The sequence below is a fragment of the Mustelus asterias genome, chromosome 21 (assembly GCF_964213995.1).
Source record: "Mustelus asterias chromosome 21, sMusAst1.hap1.1, whole genome shotgun sequence".
NCBI classification, from domain to species: domain Eukaryota; kingdom Metazoa; phylum Chordata; class Chondrichthyes; order Carcharhiniformes; family Triakidae; genus Mustelus; species Mustelus asterias.
This window is the reverse complement of record NC_135821.1, coordinates 19,595,199-19,611,912: the sequence shown is the minus strand read 5'-3', so window position 1 is coordinate 19,611,912 and position 16,714 is coordinate 19,595,199. Positions and strand designations below refer to the sequence as shown.

The 16,714-nt window shown below is 45.6% G+C and overlaps 1 protein-coding gene across 13 annotated transcripts in view; it reads left to right on the top strand.

The window, feature by feature from the left end:
* LOC144509186 (protein Tob2-like) overlaps positions 1–15,506 on the top strand; it is a 40,856-nt gene extending 25,350 nt beyond the window's left edge. For 6 of the 13 annotated variants that reach the window (XM_078237628.1, XM_078237630.1, XM_078237633.1 and 3 more), the window contains one exon: positions 8,448–15,506. In XM_078237628.1, coding sequence (XP_078093754.1) covers positions 8,513–9,430 — 918 coding nt within the window. In that variant the 5' untranslated portion in view covers positions 8,448–8,512 and the 3' untranslated portion in view covers positions 9,431–15,506. The remainder of the gene's footprint in view (positions 1–8,447) is intronic. The other 7 variants (XR_013500410.1, XR_013500408.1, XR_013500409.1 and 4 more) reach the window with 3 other exon arrangements.
* Positions 15,507–16,714: the final 1,208 nt, after the last annotated feature.

The window sequence follows — 16,714 nt, the reverse complement described above, 5'->3', positions numbered from 1 at the left end:
TCTCAGGAAATTTTTTAATACAAACTAATTTTGTAGTTTGGGTTGTGAACAATGGCAACGGTTAAGCCAAGATGTGGGTCTACATTTGTGACGCTGCAGGGTACGATGTTAGAATATTTCTGGGTGCTAATCCTACATTCAAATTGTTTTCCACTAAATGAATGCCACATGTACTCGGCTTGCATATAGGTTTGGCCTTCAAGGTGAACGCTTAACGAATTATATTCAACTTGGCAATTACTTGCTCAGTATTGCAGTGCGAGCGGCTTAAATATATTCTAGTGCCAAACTTGTTCTTGGTAAATAGCTCAACATCCATATGCCTCATTGTTCTTCAATGCCTGGTTAGATTAAGTGTAAAGTAGGAGTGTGACTGACTGCAGGCAATTTTGTAGTCCCCAATGTGCCGTTGTATCTCTAGTCGTGCATCTACCCTATTAACACCCGAGTCATTACATGGGGAAATTACACTGATCTATCAGATCTTCCACTGTGGATGTTTTGGAGCACGAGTCCTAGGACATGCATTCCGCTGTAGAGCATCGCATTCCAGGTGGTATCTACAAAGCTTTTTTCCGCTTCCATGCTGTGAAACAAGGCATGCTAACAAGTGCAGGCTGTTAGTAACAGCGCTCAATGCAACACTGATCTGCAGATTTTCCTCCGTGAAGAATTGATGAGAAGCTCGTTTTTGTGTTTCCTTGTAACCCAACGTTTCAAACCCCAACTGGTCCAGACCCCGGGCAGTGATGCCCTAATCAGGGCTGGTTGCCTGGAGAAGGCCAGGCTTTAGCTCGGTGCCTTCTATCAGCAGTTATTGTATGGAAACTGATTCCTGTTGCAGTCTGAGGCGGAAGGAACCACCATTTAAGATGTGAATTTAACATTTGTTGGGCTGCAGACTAGTTGTTTAATTCTTCTCCTGTCTCTGTGCAGTTTTAACATTCTGCCGAGGTGGCTTCAACCTTCACAAATGGCATTCTACAAGCTGTTCTCCATTTGATTCTATCTTAGTGCAATGCTGGCTACCCTAAGACTCCTCCACCATTGTGACTTTGTATGAGAATTTCTCCATATGGAAAGTTGGGAGTACAATGGCTTTGTGTGTCACTGCACAGTCCTCCTAACTTGTTTTTAATTTCCTTCCTTAAGCTGCCTTGCGCTGATGCACAAGAGTGACCTGGTCCCGGCCTCTACTTGTACTGCACCAGGATCTGGCTTTATAAACCTGGCCTGCACCATCAGATTTTCTCAGCCTGATCTTTGGCAAGCCTGCTAGCTTCAACAGTGAGTTAGAAACTCATGTGGGGAAGAACAGGAAAGCGCCCAACTCGCACCAACATGTTGCCTTGCTTGGCTGTGAACGTATTTAATCTAGTTACTTGGAACTGGCTGCTGCTGGCTAAAGGACAGCCCATCAGACAGATGGGCTTGCAAGATGCAAGCAGACTTGGCACAAGCCTCTCGCAAAGCAGTAGCATTTTGGAACATTGCAATGCACCCATCATCACTATTATATGATATCACCAGTAATGCACTGTCCCTGCTGACACCTATTCGCACTCCAGATCTTAATATTTAATACAAGCACCACTTACTGCGAGACTTGTTGGTCCAAGGTTGCAGTCCACAGAATCTGTCTCCCTTACAGCATCAGGTCCCATTGTCAGGTAGAGGAATTTTCATTAGGAAAGGAAGCGTTTCTTGTTGGGTTGAGTACAGAGTTAGTAAATTACTCTGCGCAGCAGCAGAGTCAAGCAGCTTAACATTAATGATCAAGATTTTATTATAGGCTGGTTAGTCTTCGGTGGTCGGTAAGTTAATGGAAAAGGACCTGAGGGATAGGATTTACGACCATTTGGAAAGATGCAGCTTAATCCGTGATAGTCAACACGAATTCGTGAAGGGCAAGTCTTGCCTGACAAATTTGATTGAATTCTTTGAGGAGGTAACTAAGTGTGTTGATGAAGGGAGAGCAGTTTATGTCATATACATGGATTTTAGTAAGGCGTTTGATAAGGTCCCCCATGATCGGCTCATGAAGAAAGTAAGGAGGTGTGGGATAGAGGGAAATTTGGCCGATTGGATAAGTAACTGGCTATCTGATCGAAGACAGAGGGTGGTGGTGGATGGAAAATTTTCAGACTGGAGACCAGTTACCAGCGGTGTACCACAGGGATGAGTGCTGGGTCCTCTGCTATTTGTGATTTTTATCAATGACTTGGAGGAGGGGGCTGAAGGGTGGGTCAGTAAATTTGCTGATGACACCAAGATTGGTGGAGTAGTGGATGAGGTGGAGGGCTGTTGTAGGCTGCAAAGCGGCATTGATAAGATGTAGAGTTGGGCCGAAAAATGGCAGATGGAGTTTAACACTGATAAGTGCGAGGTGATTCATTTTGGTAGGACAAATTTGAATGCGGATTACGGGGTCAACGGTAGGGTTCTAAGGAATGTGGCGGAACAGAGAGATCTTGGGGTTCATATCCACAGATCTCTGAAAGTTGCCACTTGGGTGGATAGAGCCGTGAAGGCCTATAGTGTGTTAGTGTTTATTAACAGGGGGTTGGAGTTTAAGAGCCGTGGGGTTATGCTGCAATTGTACAGGACCTTGGTGAGACCACATTTGGAATATTGTGTGCAGTTCTGGTCACCTCACTATAGGAAGGACGTGGAAGCATTGGAAAGAGTGCAAAGGAGATTTATCAGGATGCTGCCTGGTTTGGAGGGTAGGTCTTATGAGGAAAGGTTGAGGGAGCTAGGGCTTTTCTCCCTGGAGCGGAGGAGGCTGAGGGGAGACTTAATAGAGGTTTATAAGATGATGAGGGGGATAGATAGAAACATAGAAAAACTACAGCACAAAACAGGCCCTTCGGCCCCACAAGTTGTGCCGAACATATCCCTACCTTTTTAGGCCTACCTATAACCCTCCGTCCTATTAAGTCCCAGGTACTCATCCAGGAGTCTCTTAAAAGACCCTATTGAGTTTGCCTCCACCACCACTGATGGCAGCTGATTCCACTTGCCCACCACCCTCTGTGTGAAAAACTTACCCCTAACATCTCCCCTGTACCTACCCCCCCAGCACCTTAAACCTGTGTCCTCTCGTAGCAGCCATTTCCACCCTGGGAAGTAGCCTCAGAGTCCACCTGATCTATGCCTCTCAACATCTTGTATACCTATATTCGGTCTCCTCTCATCCTACGTCTCTCCAAGGAGAAAAGACCGAGCTCCCTCAGCCTATCCTCATAAGGCATGCCATTCAATCCAGGCAACATCTTCGTAAATCTCCTCTCCACCCTTTCGATCTTTTCCACATCCTTCCTGTAATGAGGCGACCAGAACTGAGCACAGTACTCCAAGTGGGGTCTGACGAGGGTCTTATATAGCTGCATCATTATCCCGGACTCCTAAACTCAATCCCTCGATTGATAAAGGCCAGCACACCGTATGCCTTCTTAACCACCTCCTCCACCTGCGGGGCCGATTTCAGAGTCCTATGGACCCGGACCCCAAGGTCCTTCTGATCCTCTACAGTACTAAGTGTCTTTCCCTTTATATTGTACTCCTTCATCCCATTTGACCTGCCAAAATGGACCACTACACATTTATCTGGGTTGAAGTCCATCTGCCACTTCTCCGCCCAGTCTTGCATCCTATCTATGTCCCTCTGTAACTTCTGACATCCCTCCAGACTATCCACAACCCCACCAACCTTCGTGTCGTCGGCAAACTTACCAACCCATCCCTCCACTTCCTCATCCAGGTCATTTATGAAAATGACAAACAGCAAGGGTCCCAGAACAGATCCCTGGGGCACACCACTGGTGACCGACCTCCATTTAGAAAAAGACCCATCTATACCCACTCTCTGCCTCCTTTGGGCCAGCCAGTTCTGGATCCACAGGGCAGCAGCCCCTTGGATCCCATGCCCTCTCTTTTTTTCTAGAAGCCTTGCATGGGGGACCTTATCGAACGCCTTGCTAAAATCCATATAAACCACATCTACCGCTTTCCCTTCGTCAATGTGTTTAGTCACATTTTCGAAGAACTCCACCAGGCTCGTAAGGCACGATCTGCCTTTGACAAAGCCATGCTGAGTGTTCTTGAGCATACTAAACCTCTCTAAATGCTCATAAATCTTGTCCCTCAGGATCTTCTCCATCAGCTTACCAACGACTGAGGTTAGACTCACCGGTCGGTAATTTCCTGGGTTATCCCTATTCCCCTTGAAAATAGGAACCGCATCCGCAATCCTCCGGCACCTCTCCCATCTCCATTGACGACGCAAAGATCTTCGCCAGAGGCTCTGCAATCTCTTCCCTCGCTTCCCACAGTAACCTGGGGTACATCCCATCCGGACCCGGACACTTATCTATCTTGATGCCATTCAAAGATTCCAGCACAACCTCTTAAAGTCCACATACTCAATCCTTTCAGTCCACCGCAAGCCCGCAGGACATCCACCCAGGTCCTTCTCTGTGAAAACCGAGGCAAAATACTCATTAAGCACCTCTGCCATTTCTACTGGTTCTGTACAGATTTTCCCGCCTTCACCTTTTATAGGCCCTATTCCTTCACGTCTCATCCTTTTACTCTCCACATATTTATAGAACGCCTTGGGGTTTTCCTTAATCCTACCTGCCAAGGCCTTCTCGTGACCCCTTCTGGCTCTCCTAATTTCCTCCTTTAGTCCCTTCCTACAAGCCATATACTCATCTAGATCCCTATCTTCGCCAAGCTCTCTTTTGTACGCTTTCCTTTTCTTCTCGACTAGGTCCCGCACAGCTTTCGTGCACCACGGTTCCTTTAACCTACCAACTCCTCCCTGTCTGCTCGGAACGTTGCCCTGTAGAACTCTAGACAGACATTCCTTGAAAAACTGCCACCTCTCTTCAGTACATTTCCCTGAGAATACCTCCTTCCAATTTACTCCTCTAATTTGCTGCTTTGTCTTCATATTTCCCCTTACTCCATATAAACGCTTTCCTAGCTTGCCTGATCCTCTCTTTTTCCAATGCAAGCATAAAGGAGATAGTTATGATCGCTATCCCCAAGATGCTCTCCCACTGAGAGACATGACACCTGTCCAGGCTCATTGGTCAGTATCAGATCAAGTACAGCCTCTCCTCTTGTAGGCTTGTCCACATGCTGTGTCAGGAAACCCTCCTGAACACACCTAACGAACTCCTCCCCATCCAATCCCCTTACCCTAGGGATATTCCAATCTATGTTTGGGAAATTAAAGTCTCCCATCACAACAACTCTGCTATTATTGCAACTCTCCAGGATCTGTTTCCCTATCTGCTCCTCCACCTCCCTGTTACTATTGGGCGGCCTATAGAAAACACCCAGCAAAGTGATCGACCCCTTCCCACTCCGAACTTCCACCCACAGAGATTCTGTAGACAATCCCTCCACAGCATACACCTTCTCTACAGCTGTGACACTATCCCTGATCAGCAGTGCCACCCCACCCCTCTCTTGCCTCCCTCCCTGTCCTTCCTGAAACATCTGAATCCTGGCACCTGTAGTATCCAGTCCTGTCCCTGAGACATCCAAGTCTCTGTAATGGCCACCACATCATACTTCCAGGCATCGATCCACGCTCTGAGCTCATCCCCTTTATTCACTATACTCCTTGCATTAAAGTAAACACATCTCAATCCTTTGGCCTGAGCTCTCCCCTTCTCTATCCCCCGTCCATCCTCCCTCTTGCACCGTCTATAACCCTTCTCTGTTTGCGAGCTAACTTCCTCGGTCACCTCGTCTCGATCCCCTCCCCCCAACCTATCTAGATAGAGTGGACGTTCAGAGACTATTTCCTTGGGTGAATGCAGCTGTTACTAGGGGGCATAACTATAAGGTTCATGGTGGGAGATATAGGAGGGATGTACGAGGTAGATTCTTTACTCAGAGAGTGGCTGGGGTGTGGAATGGACTGCCTGCTGTGATAGTGGAGTTGGACACTTTAGGAACTTTCAAGCGGTTATTGGATAGGCACATGGAGCACACCAGGATGATAGGGAGTGGGATAGCTTGATCTTGGTTTCGGACAAAGCTCGGCACAACATCGAGGGCCGAAGGGCCTGTACTGTTCTATGTTCTATTTTGCAAGTTTATTTCCCGGATTTAATAACTGCCTACTCCTGTCTGTTGCAAGTAGAAAATTCTCATTTTTAATTTGCTTAAATTAAGAATTTGCTGAGGGTGTCAGGGCCTAAGAATTGTTTCTCAATTAGTCGGTGCTGTTGCTCAGAGTTTCACGAGGTGTAACAATGCCAACTGAGTTTTTGTACAATCTTGACTTGAACACTAAAGTGACCAATTTGTCTGTCTGAACATGAGTGAATCCAGAAAGAACATTTTGAACTGTACAGCGGGAGGGTGAAACATTGGTGATTACATGTCTTGTCACTCTGGGTGGATGTAGTTAAGACTGATTAGTATCATAATGTTCAACACGGAGCATTCAGCTGGCAGTGCCTGCACTGGGTCCTTGAAAGAGTTGTCCAATTGGTCCCACTTTTCCTTCTCTCTTCCCACAGCTCTGCACATTTTTCCTCTCCAAGTATTTATCCAATTAGGGGGTGCATTCCAGAACTTGCAAACCTGCTGCACAAAGTAATCTCATCTCCCTTTCGGTTTATTTGCCAATTACTTGAAATCTGTGTCCTCCACTTACCAATCTTTCTGTCACAGGAGACAATTTTGTCTTATTTACTCCATCAACCCTTTCATGATTTTGAGCGCACTTTTTATTAAACCCCCCCCCCCCCCCCCCCCCCCCCCCACCCTCCCTCCCCCCTGCCTTAACCACTTATGCTGCAAGGAGTAACATTTTCCTGTATCGTTTAAGTACCAGTCAGCCAAAGCGGGGACATGTACTGCTGGTTCCTTTTTCTTTGCTCCCCAGTTTTCCTGCTTTTGTTTCCTTCGACCCCCCAGGAAGTAGTGTAGGATGGGTTGACTAGACAGAGATGGCAGTGACCTGCTCCCTACATTCTGTTACCCGTATCTCATTTAGTGAGTCGCACAAGCTAATCTTATTTCCATCCTGCCTCTTGATGTAGATGTGATCTTCACCTTTGCTAACTAAATCCTGGTGTCCTGACTGACTTGAAGCTAGATACAAACCCCCAACCTAATCACGTTCTGCTACCTGATCTTTATGCCATTATTAGCACCACCTTTAGTCTTTAACACTTCATTTATCTTGTGCCCATGACATCTTTGTTAAATGCTCCCAACTATGCCTGACCTATTCTTGGGTAGCACAGTGGTTGACAGTGCCAGGGACCCAGATTCAATTCCTGGCTTGGGTCACTGTGCACGTTCTCCCCATATCTGTGTGAGTTTTTTCCGGGTGTTCCAGTTTCCTCCCACAGTCTGAAAGATGTGCTGGTTCGGTGTATTGGCCATGCTAAATTCTCCCGCAGTGTACCCGAACAGGTGCCGGAGTGTGGCGACTAGGGGATGTTCAGTAATTTCATTAGTGTTAATGTAAGCCTACTCATGACACTTATAGAAACCATAGAAAGCATTCTTTCTGGTTGTATCACAGCTTGGTATGGCTCCTACTCTGCCCAAGACCGCACGAAACTACAAAAGGTTGTGAATGTAGCCCAGTCCATCACGCAAACCAGCCTCCCTTCCATTGACTCTGTCTACACTTCCTGCTGCTGCAGCAAAGCAGCCAGCATAATCAAGGACCCCACACATCCCGGACATTCTCTCTTCCACCTTCTTCCGTTAGGTAAAAGATACAAAAGTCTGAGGTCATGTACCAACCGACTCGAACAGCTTCTTCCCTGCTGCCATCAGACTTTTGAATGGACTTACCTTGCACGAAGTTGATCTTTCTCTGCACCCTAGCTATGACTGTAACACTACATTCTGCACTCTCTCCTTTCCTTCTCTATGAACGGTATGCTTTGTCTGTATAGCGTGCAAGAAACCATACATTTCACTGTATACTAATACATGTGACAATAATAAATCAATTAATAAATGAACTTTAAACTATTCTGCTCCACCTCTTTCTCCAACTACATAATCCACCTACCCCTTGACAGTTCTGAAGGACTCAACATTAACTCTGTTTGTCTCCACAGTAAGAGTTTTAACAACACCAGGTTAAAGTCCAACAGGTTTATTTGGTAGCAAATAAACCTGTTGGACTTTAACCTGGTGTTGTTAAAACTCTTACTGTGTTTACCCCAGTCCAACGCTGGCGTCTCCACAGTGCCAGACTTGCAGAGTCTTTCCAGCATTTTCTTTAGTACAGATTTCCAGCATCTATAGTATTGTAATCGAATCATAAACTCCTTTTGAGTCATGTGAAGTAAATACAAAGCCACCGCACGGTTGTTTATTAAAGCTTGGTGGTTGCACACAGGAAATGTCTGTACCAATATATGTGAACTAATTGCTGCTTTTCTTTTTTCAAGGGATTGTGTGTGAAGATTTGAAGTTCTTTCTACCACTGCCTTGCCCCCGTCACCATACATCAAGGATGCATTTGGAGATCAAAGTGGCTTTAAATTTCATCATCTCCTATTTGTATAACAAATTACCCCGGCGACGTGCAGATCTCTTTGGGGAGGAGCTGGAGCGGTTGCTAAAACAGAAATATGAGGGCCACTGGTACCCAGAAAAGCCCCTGAAAGGATCCGGTTACAGGTGTGTCCATATTGGAGAAACTGTGGACCCCATAGTTGAGCAGGCCACAAGGAGAAGTGGGTTGGATATTGAAGATATTCGGGCTAACGTTCCTCAAGAATTGAGCCTCTGGATTGACCCGTTTGAGGTATCGTATCAAATTGGTGAGAAAGGGGCTGTGAAGGTCCTTTACATGGATGACAATGAAAACAGTGCAGAACTGGACAAGGAGATAAAGAGCAGCTTTAACCCAGAGGCCCAAGTTTTCACACCCATCACTGACCAGGGCAACTCTTTGTCCAATTCCCCTTCTCCATCTTTTGGGAATTCTGTAAGCCCCACCTTCATCCCGAGGTCAACTCAGCCAATCACATTCACCACTGCAGCCTTTGCTGCCACCAAATTTGGGTCCACCAAGATGAAAACTGGAGGCCGGAGAATGGCTCGCTCCCCGACCAACGGCTTGATGAAGCAGAAGGGGTTGTCCACATCAATGCACTCACTGGTCCTTGGAAGCAGCCAGATGCCGCCATCCTCCCTCTCTCCCAACGCCAAGGAGTTTGTGTACCCCGGTTCATTGAGCTTGTATTTCGAGAATGAAAACCAGTCATCCTCCGGCCCGGCTCCGTTCCCTAATGCCTTTGAGGTGCCACCAATCTACAACAACAACAACCTGGGCGAGAAGACCCCGTTTGTGGAAGGACTTGACTTCAACTTGAACACCATGCAGTATCCTAACCAGCCATTTCAGCCAGTTGTCTTGGCTAACTAATATATTTAGTGAAGAATCCTTTCTATACATAGAACTCAGAGAAGGCCAACACTAAGACACTGTGTTGAAGAGCACTTTGGGAACAGATTAACATTTAAACCTCCAAACCCCACTTGCAGTCTCAACAGTGTTCATCTCCTAAGTTTTCACACTTTTATTTTTGAAGTTGTTCAAGTCGCACTCATGCAATCCATTGGGAAGTTGTGGGTTTTTCAGAGTTAAACGTAACTTGTTTTTTTTCTTTGTTGAGAATCTATACTCTTCCCTTGAGGGAAGCAGGGCATCAGAAGTCAATCTTTAAAGAAAAGTGGAATACTGAAATATTGGAATACTCCAAATTTGAGTAAAATAAAGGTCACGGTATGTAACTGGCAGTTTTCAGTTTCTCACGGCAGTTTAGATTTGGGGCATTACCTCACACCTGTGCCAGTATTTCTGTATTTAATTTTGCACTGTAAGTAGCAGCTGGATCAGGGTTGCTGGGCACACACATTTTACACTATTTGTTGCTATATTGCTACAGGATGGGAAGCCATGACTGACAATTAAGTTTGGCAGGTTCATAGTGAAGCAGAATTCTGCCAAAATAGCATTTTACTGCAATGAGTGTGTGTATGTCTGTCTTGTCTGTCTAAACCAGTTCAAACTGGTTGTCCAGAGTCTTGACATTTGCCTTGTTTGCCCTTGCCATCCCTCCTTCCCTTTTTTTTAAAAAAAAAAATCCGAGTTTCGCCAGCAACGACACCTTGCTCTGAACTGCAACAGAACCTGTCATCTTGGTGTTAAAGGGCTTTGAAGTTCTTCATCCAAGCTAATCTTCTAATTCGGATTACTACTGTACTATGGCAACTAGCAAAAAAAAACTTATCTTTGTGATGCTGTGGCACGTACTGTGGATCCTGCTATATGGACTGATTACTACATCGCGTTGCGCTAACTGGTTCACGTTCTACGTTGAAGATCTACAGTACCCTGTGTCTAACTGAGAGCCTCTGACTGTCCCAATATGCTGCAGGTTTGGTGAAGTGTGCACTTGACGACAATAGCTGTTTGAGATGTTATAATGGGGTGTTTGTTTGCATCCTAGCCACTGGTGTGTTTTTTTTTGGAATACTTTCTGTTGTGTCATCTCTGATGTTTACAGTCAGGCTCTGAGCTGTGCTGTTCACCCCCTTTTCCCTGCCAGGCAAAGAGCATGATCCCGGTCAAAGGGTCGCCGCAAAACACCAATCTGATGTTTAGGTGATGGGAGGGGAAAGTATCAAATATGGGGAAACGTACATCTTGTGGATGCTAGGGGACCGTTCGCCTTGACTGCATGGGGCAATTTGAAATGGTGAATGGGGAAAAGATCAGAAAACATCAGAGGACTTGAGTAACTGTGCAGCCAGGGAGGGTGTTCGGTGATCCTACCTGAAGCTGATCAGTAATTAGGTACATGAACTGTTATCTGTTTAAACCCTGCTGCACATTGGGTCCTTTGCTGCTCAAGCTTTGTGTATAGCCACCTGGTAATGTACCAGGTTCGCACCACGCGTCCACGTCTGGTGTGAGAGTAGGATCTCTCCCTGTAGAAAGTATGAAAGTGACCAAATTAGAGTTGTGATGCTGTATCCCACTGGTGGTCAGCACCTTTTACTGATCGTAGTGACCTGTATGTTGGGCATTGAGGTGCTGCATTCTCTTCAGTTTACAAACCCAGTATTGAATTCTTGCAAATAAAGCTGCCGCGTCCCTGTTCATTTGTGAAATGACAATCCGAAAACCCACCTTTTCCTTTGCCCGTAAGGAATAGTGGAATATGTCTGTCCGAGGTCGGTGCTTTTCGTGTGAGCGCGTAGACCCTTTCTGGAAGCGCTGGAGTTTCAGAAACTGGTTCCCAGCCCTTGCTGCAAGCCGAGCTAATGAATGCCGTTCAGTCAAATGTCCAACTCCTGAGAACACGACCCACCCTCCCCTTTTTTGTTTAGAGCGGTTGTGTTGAATTTACCAAACGTGCAGAGTTTCAGCTGTGCTTGTTGTGATGGCTCGCTGCAGCCTGGAGTTTTGCACAGCCCTCAGCAACACTTCAATCAGCTTGCACCTAATCCTGTAACTGGAGTGTCATGGGGTGCGTGGGGAATGTTAGAGAGACTAGTCATGTCTGTCGGCTTTGAACTCCAGGGGTGGTCTGTATCACCTGTGCAGACCCCCCCCCCCCCCCCCCCCCCCCCCGAGTGATTCCTGTATGACAAAACCATGAAGCTTGATCAGTCACTACAGCTAAACACGGGTGAATGTGTGCAGCAGTGTTTACTATCTTTTTACAATTTGCAGCAACAAATAACACTTGGGAACTCATGCAATGTCCTTGAGACAGTGAGCAATATTTAAATTGATATGTTTTTTTAAAAAACCTGTCCTAGCTGACCTGCTTGGTGTTTCCAATGCAAAGATGAATAGGGGATGCCAGTGATGAGATTAGCGGCTCGCTAAATATTTTATCCCAATACTTCGGAGCTTTGCTGATTTAATCTTTGCTGCGGTTGCGATATTTGACCAAACTAAAATGTTTGTTAGAAAGGTTAATTAATTAGTTGATTCCCATGTGGGGAAACATCTATCTGATTTTTGGCATATCTAACGAAACACTTGCATATGTAATACAAATATGCTGGAGGACCTTTTTGTAACCCATAAGATGTTGGGCATCCTCCATTCATCCAGAGTATCCTTGACCTCGTAATAGCTTTCCTGCTCCCCGCAAGCCATATCGAACCCACTCACCAATCTCCGAAAGCAGCTCGTTCCGAACACAGAATCGATTTAAATTATTCCGAGAGCATGTCTGAAATAGGTACCAGTGAAGAGAGTGCTTCAGGAGGAATAATGGGTGGGTGGGTAAAATTCTGTGTTGGACTTTGGTATCTGCCAGCCAGTTGTGAATAGTTTGTACTGTGCAGTTTAATACACTGCCGATTCAGGAGAGTTGGAGTGAGACTCTGGGCCTGGGCCAGGCTTGTTTAGCTTGCTGTTCTTGCTCCAAACCACTCCTCTGACAAAGGAGACAATCTACTCCTAGACCTTTCCCAGCATTGTTCTGTTGGAGGTTGTTGGAAATAATGTAAGGAGATCTCTTGATTTTTTTTTTCCCCCCCCACTGAGAGAATTGTGCAGTTTTCCTTATTGTGTCCCACCTAAGCAACACAGCTGAAATGGGAGAAATAGCTGGGTCCAATCTTAGTGAGGCTTGCCAGAGGCTTGTGAGCTGTAGACGTGGAACGTGTTCCAGGCCGGAGCACTGTCCTCGGGGCTGGGAGGGCAAACCCCAGCCATCGCTGGCCAAAACCCAGCTCTTGGATCTTTTGCAAATGGCCCAGTTGCACTGAACACTAGAACATGTCTGCAAGTAGCCCAGTGTGACTTGCATTCAGCACTATGAGGAAGTGACACTCCTGTCCAGCTTGTGGCTTCCCTCGCTGTGAGCAGGCCAGGTGCTGCCCTGCACCATTCTCCCGCCTCGTTGCTGCACTAGTGATCTGCACCCACCAACCAGCTCCATATCCATGGACCTGCATTACCGTCAGGTGACAGCAATTGGACTGTTGTTTTGCAACCTGCTGTGGGTAAATGAGTCCAATGTTTATATAATGGTCCGAGCATTAAAATGGTTCTGAAACGTTGAATTTCTGGGTCATTAGTGCTGTGTTTCAGCCTGGCTTGGAATCATTTTCCCTCGACACTGAAATGAAATTAGCCACTTTAAAAAAAGAACTCTTTCATTGCGATTGTGGGTACTATATCAAAACCTGAAAAGACAGGCTAAACCTTTTAAGTTATTCCATGTTTATAATAAATTGTAGTGACAGAGTCCAGAGTTTATTAAGAAGCCTTCCTTGTGCATTAAAATGACCACCAGTAGGTCCCATGTTCGAGTAAAATGATCAAGGATAATCAGACAAGGAATCTCGAGCAGAATGCTTTATAATCCGCTCGGTTACTGTCCCAGATTTTCCATCTTGGGTGGAGTGCTCTGGGCTGAGCCACCTACAGTTAGATTCACCCATACGCTGACCCAGCTGTACTGCTATTGCAACCTCTACCTAATAATCATCAGCTCCAGTGTGGAGCTGCATCAATGGATCTTTAAGCTGATGTGGTTTTCCTATGCCTCTTGCTGTAGTTGCGCGTGCGTACGCGCACACACACACCCTTATGCCAACATAAAACGCTCTAATAGTTAACCACTTATGAAACTGGTTATTGCAGAAGGGAAAATTAGTTGGTATCCACTGACCATCTCTCTCCTACCAAAATCTCTCCTCCTCCTCCTGCCACCCCAAGACCAAAGTGACTTGCTTTGCCCTGCTCTCCCCGATCTGTTGGGAGTGCAGTGTGAAATTTCAGGTGGTTTAGAAATTGGAGATGAGCACCTACTGCATCAGTTTACAAAAAAAAGGTTGCATTTAAACACTAATAGGTCCAAGTTAATGCCTTTATGTAAAAAAAGAAGAAAGTTGTGTTGCTATGAGTGGAATAGAGTTCTCGAGTTACTGTATTGTCAGCACTTTGTTAGGGGGTGGCTAATACCTGGTGAGAATAGTGGTGGGTAAAGGACCATTGCAAATTTTGCTCTTCACCTTCTCTATATTGAACTCTTGGCTTTTTTTTTTAAAGTGAAAACAATTCCTCTGTGGCCTGTTGATGCCTGCTGACCATTCAGACTTCACCGGCGTTTCTCCACGCTAGTATTGAGGCAAGCGTAGTGTCCCAGAAAGGTGGGCCAGGCTGCAAAATGGTAGACTCTCTCTGGCTACGTGTCATTTGCCACGTAGAAGAATTCTGCCCTAATTTGCTGGGGCAATGGGGTTAGAGTAAGAGCAGCGCAGAACCGGGCAACCACCTATCCAACAGGAGGCAGATGTGAACCCTCGGCTTTGGGGGCTCGTGACTGAAGTGGCAGCCTAAGAGTAGCCGCTAAGTTTCTGACCCAACCCCTTCTTTCCCTGCCCCCTTGCCCCCACACTCTGTCCAAATGAGTGATGGTTACTTCGTCCTGAGTCATTCAGACTTGCTAACTGCAAGGCAGAAGGGGAGTCTTCCACCAGATTAGAGTGTGGAGTCTCTGTCTCCATCTGGCCTCGATGGTGAGTTTGTAACTGCCTAGGGGGGGAGGGGTGGAAGCCAGTGAAGCTCTGTCGCCACCAAGGCTGGTGCTGGCGTCAAGAGGTTTCCTTCTGTACTTGTTATCTGAAAGATGTGAACAAAATTTAAGGTGGGTGGTGGAGGAGAGAAGAATATTTGGGGGTGGAGTGGGGGGCAGGGGGCACATTCTGTTTCAATTTCTGAATGACGAAATGGCATCCCTCTTTCATGTGGTTTCTGAGGTGGGGGCGGGGGGGGGGGGAATGTGTGTGGGGGTGGGAGAGAGAGAGAGGTTGATGAATTGTAATTTTTTTGCTGTTTTTTTGATTTGCTTTAGTTTGCCCCACCCAACACCCTTTCCCCATTCTCTTCCCCCCCCCCCCCACCCCTCCCCAACAAGTGTTCTTCATTGAGGTGATGTATTATGCAGATGTTAACCTTTCTTTACTTGAACATTGGTTTTATTTTTTAATTAATGAATTTGGCACTAACCGATCAGAATCTTAAGTTTCTTTTTTTTTCTCTCCCCTTTTTTTGGTTTCCTTCGCTTGAATGATTTAAGATGTTTGTAAAGGTTAAGAGTATATATTTCTAATGTACATTAATTTCATTTCAGATTTCATATGCAACAAATTATTTTTTCAAAAAAAATTGAAAACGAAGAGGTGTTGACATTGTATGCTTCAGAAAAAAGAATCGATGGCAGGATTTTTTCAAATTATGTACATTTTACTTTTTCGAAAGGAATGGTTATTTTCTGTTCAGGAAAGCGGATGCAAAATTCCTTTATTGTAGACTGAAAAATATCCCAATTTTCTACTTTGGAACATTGTGCAATACTTGCTTGATGCTAAAATGTTTTTTGCAGATTTGTTGTAGGTGAGGTCAGAGCTGTATAGTTTATAATGTTCCGGATCTTTTTTAAGTTTGTATTAAAAGCATGAAAATTGGAGCTGCTTGTGTGTAGTACCTATTTTAATTTTTTTTAGATTAAAATGTGTTATGAGCCAGGTCTGAAACTCCCAAGGTGCTTTACAAAGTCAGCCGAGACCATAAGTTTTGCACTCCTGTATTTGGCACGGGTAAGCCCAAGATGTTTCATTTCGGGTGACCCACTAGGAAACTTTTTTATCAAGTAAAGTTTATTTAAGAACACAGTTAAACTATAACTTCTACCAATTACAAATTTTAAGCATGATACAGTATAAACCTTAACGGCCAGCTGTTCCAAGCCAAACACAATGGTTAGCATTGCTGCCTCATAGCTCCAGGGACCCAGGTTCGATTCCGGCCTCTGGTCATTCTGTGTGGAGTTTGCACTTTCGCCACCACGCAGACATTGGGAGAGAGAGAGAGACCCTCCGTAACATTGAAGAAGGGCAGCACGGTGGCACAGTGGTTAGCCCTGCTGCCTCACAGCGCCAGGAACCCAGCTTGGGTCACTGTCTATATGGAGTCTGCACGTTCTCCCCGTGTCTGTGTGGGTTTCCTCCAGGTGTTCCGGTTTCCTCCCACAGTCCAAAGATGTGTTGGTTAGGTGCATTGGCTATGCTAAATACTCCCTCGGTGTACCCAAAGTGATGCTGGAGCGTGGCGACGAGAGGATTCTCACAGTAACTTCATTGTAATGTTAATGCAAACCTACTTGTGACACTAATAAATAATATACTGTAATGTGGACACTGCAATCTCCCACAGACAAACTCACCAAATAGTCTGTTTTAGTGTTATTGATAGTGGGATAAAGATTATTAAATACTCCGTTAAATTACTGAACAACAATAGACAACACTCACGACTATGGAATGCATTTCAAAGTACTCAAACAACAAGATCCTTAATCCTGGGAGTGACGATCAAATCAATTAGTTGTCATTGACTTGTGCCTGTAATAGGAACAGGAGAAGGCCATTCGGCCCTACGAGCATGTTCTGATTAACGAGATTGTGGCTGATCATAAAATCCCCACAGCTCAGCAGGAGGCCATTCGGCCCATCTGCACTGACTCGCCGACAGCATCTCACCCACAGCCTCTTCCCCCATAACCTCATGCATTTGCCCCACTAATCCCCCTAACCTATACATCTTGGGGAACTAAAGAGAGGTTTGACATAGCCAATCCACCTAATTTACACGTCTTTGGGCCGTGGGAGGAAACTG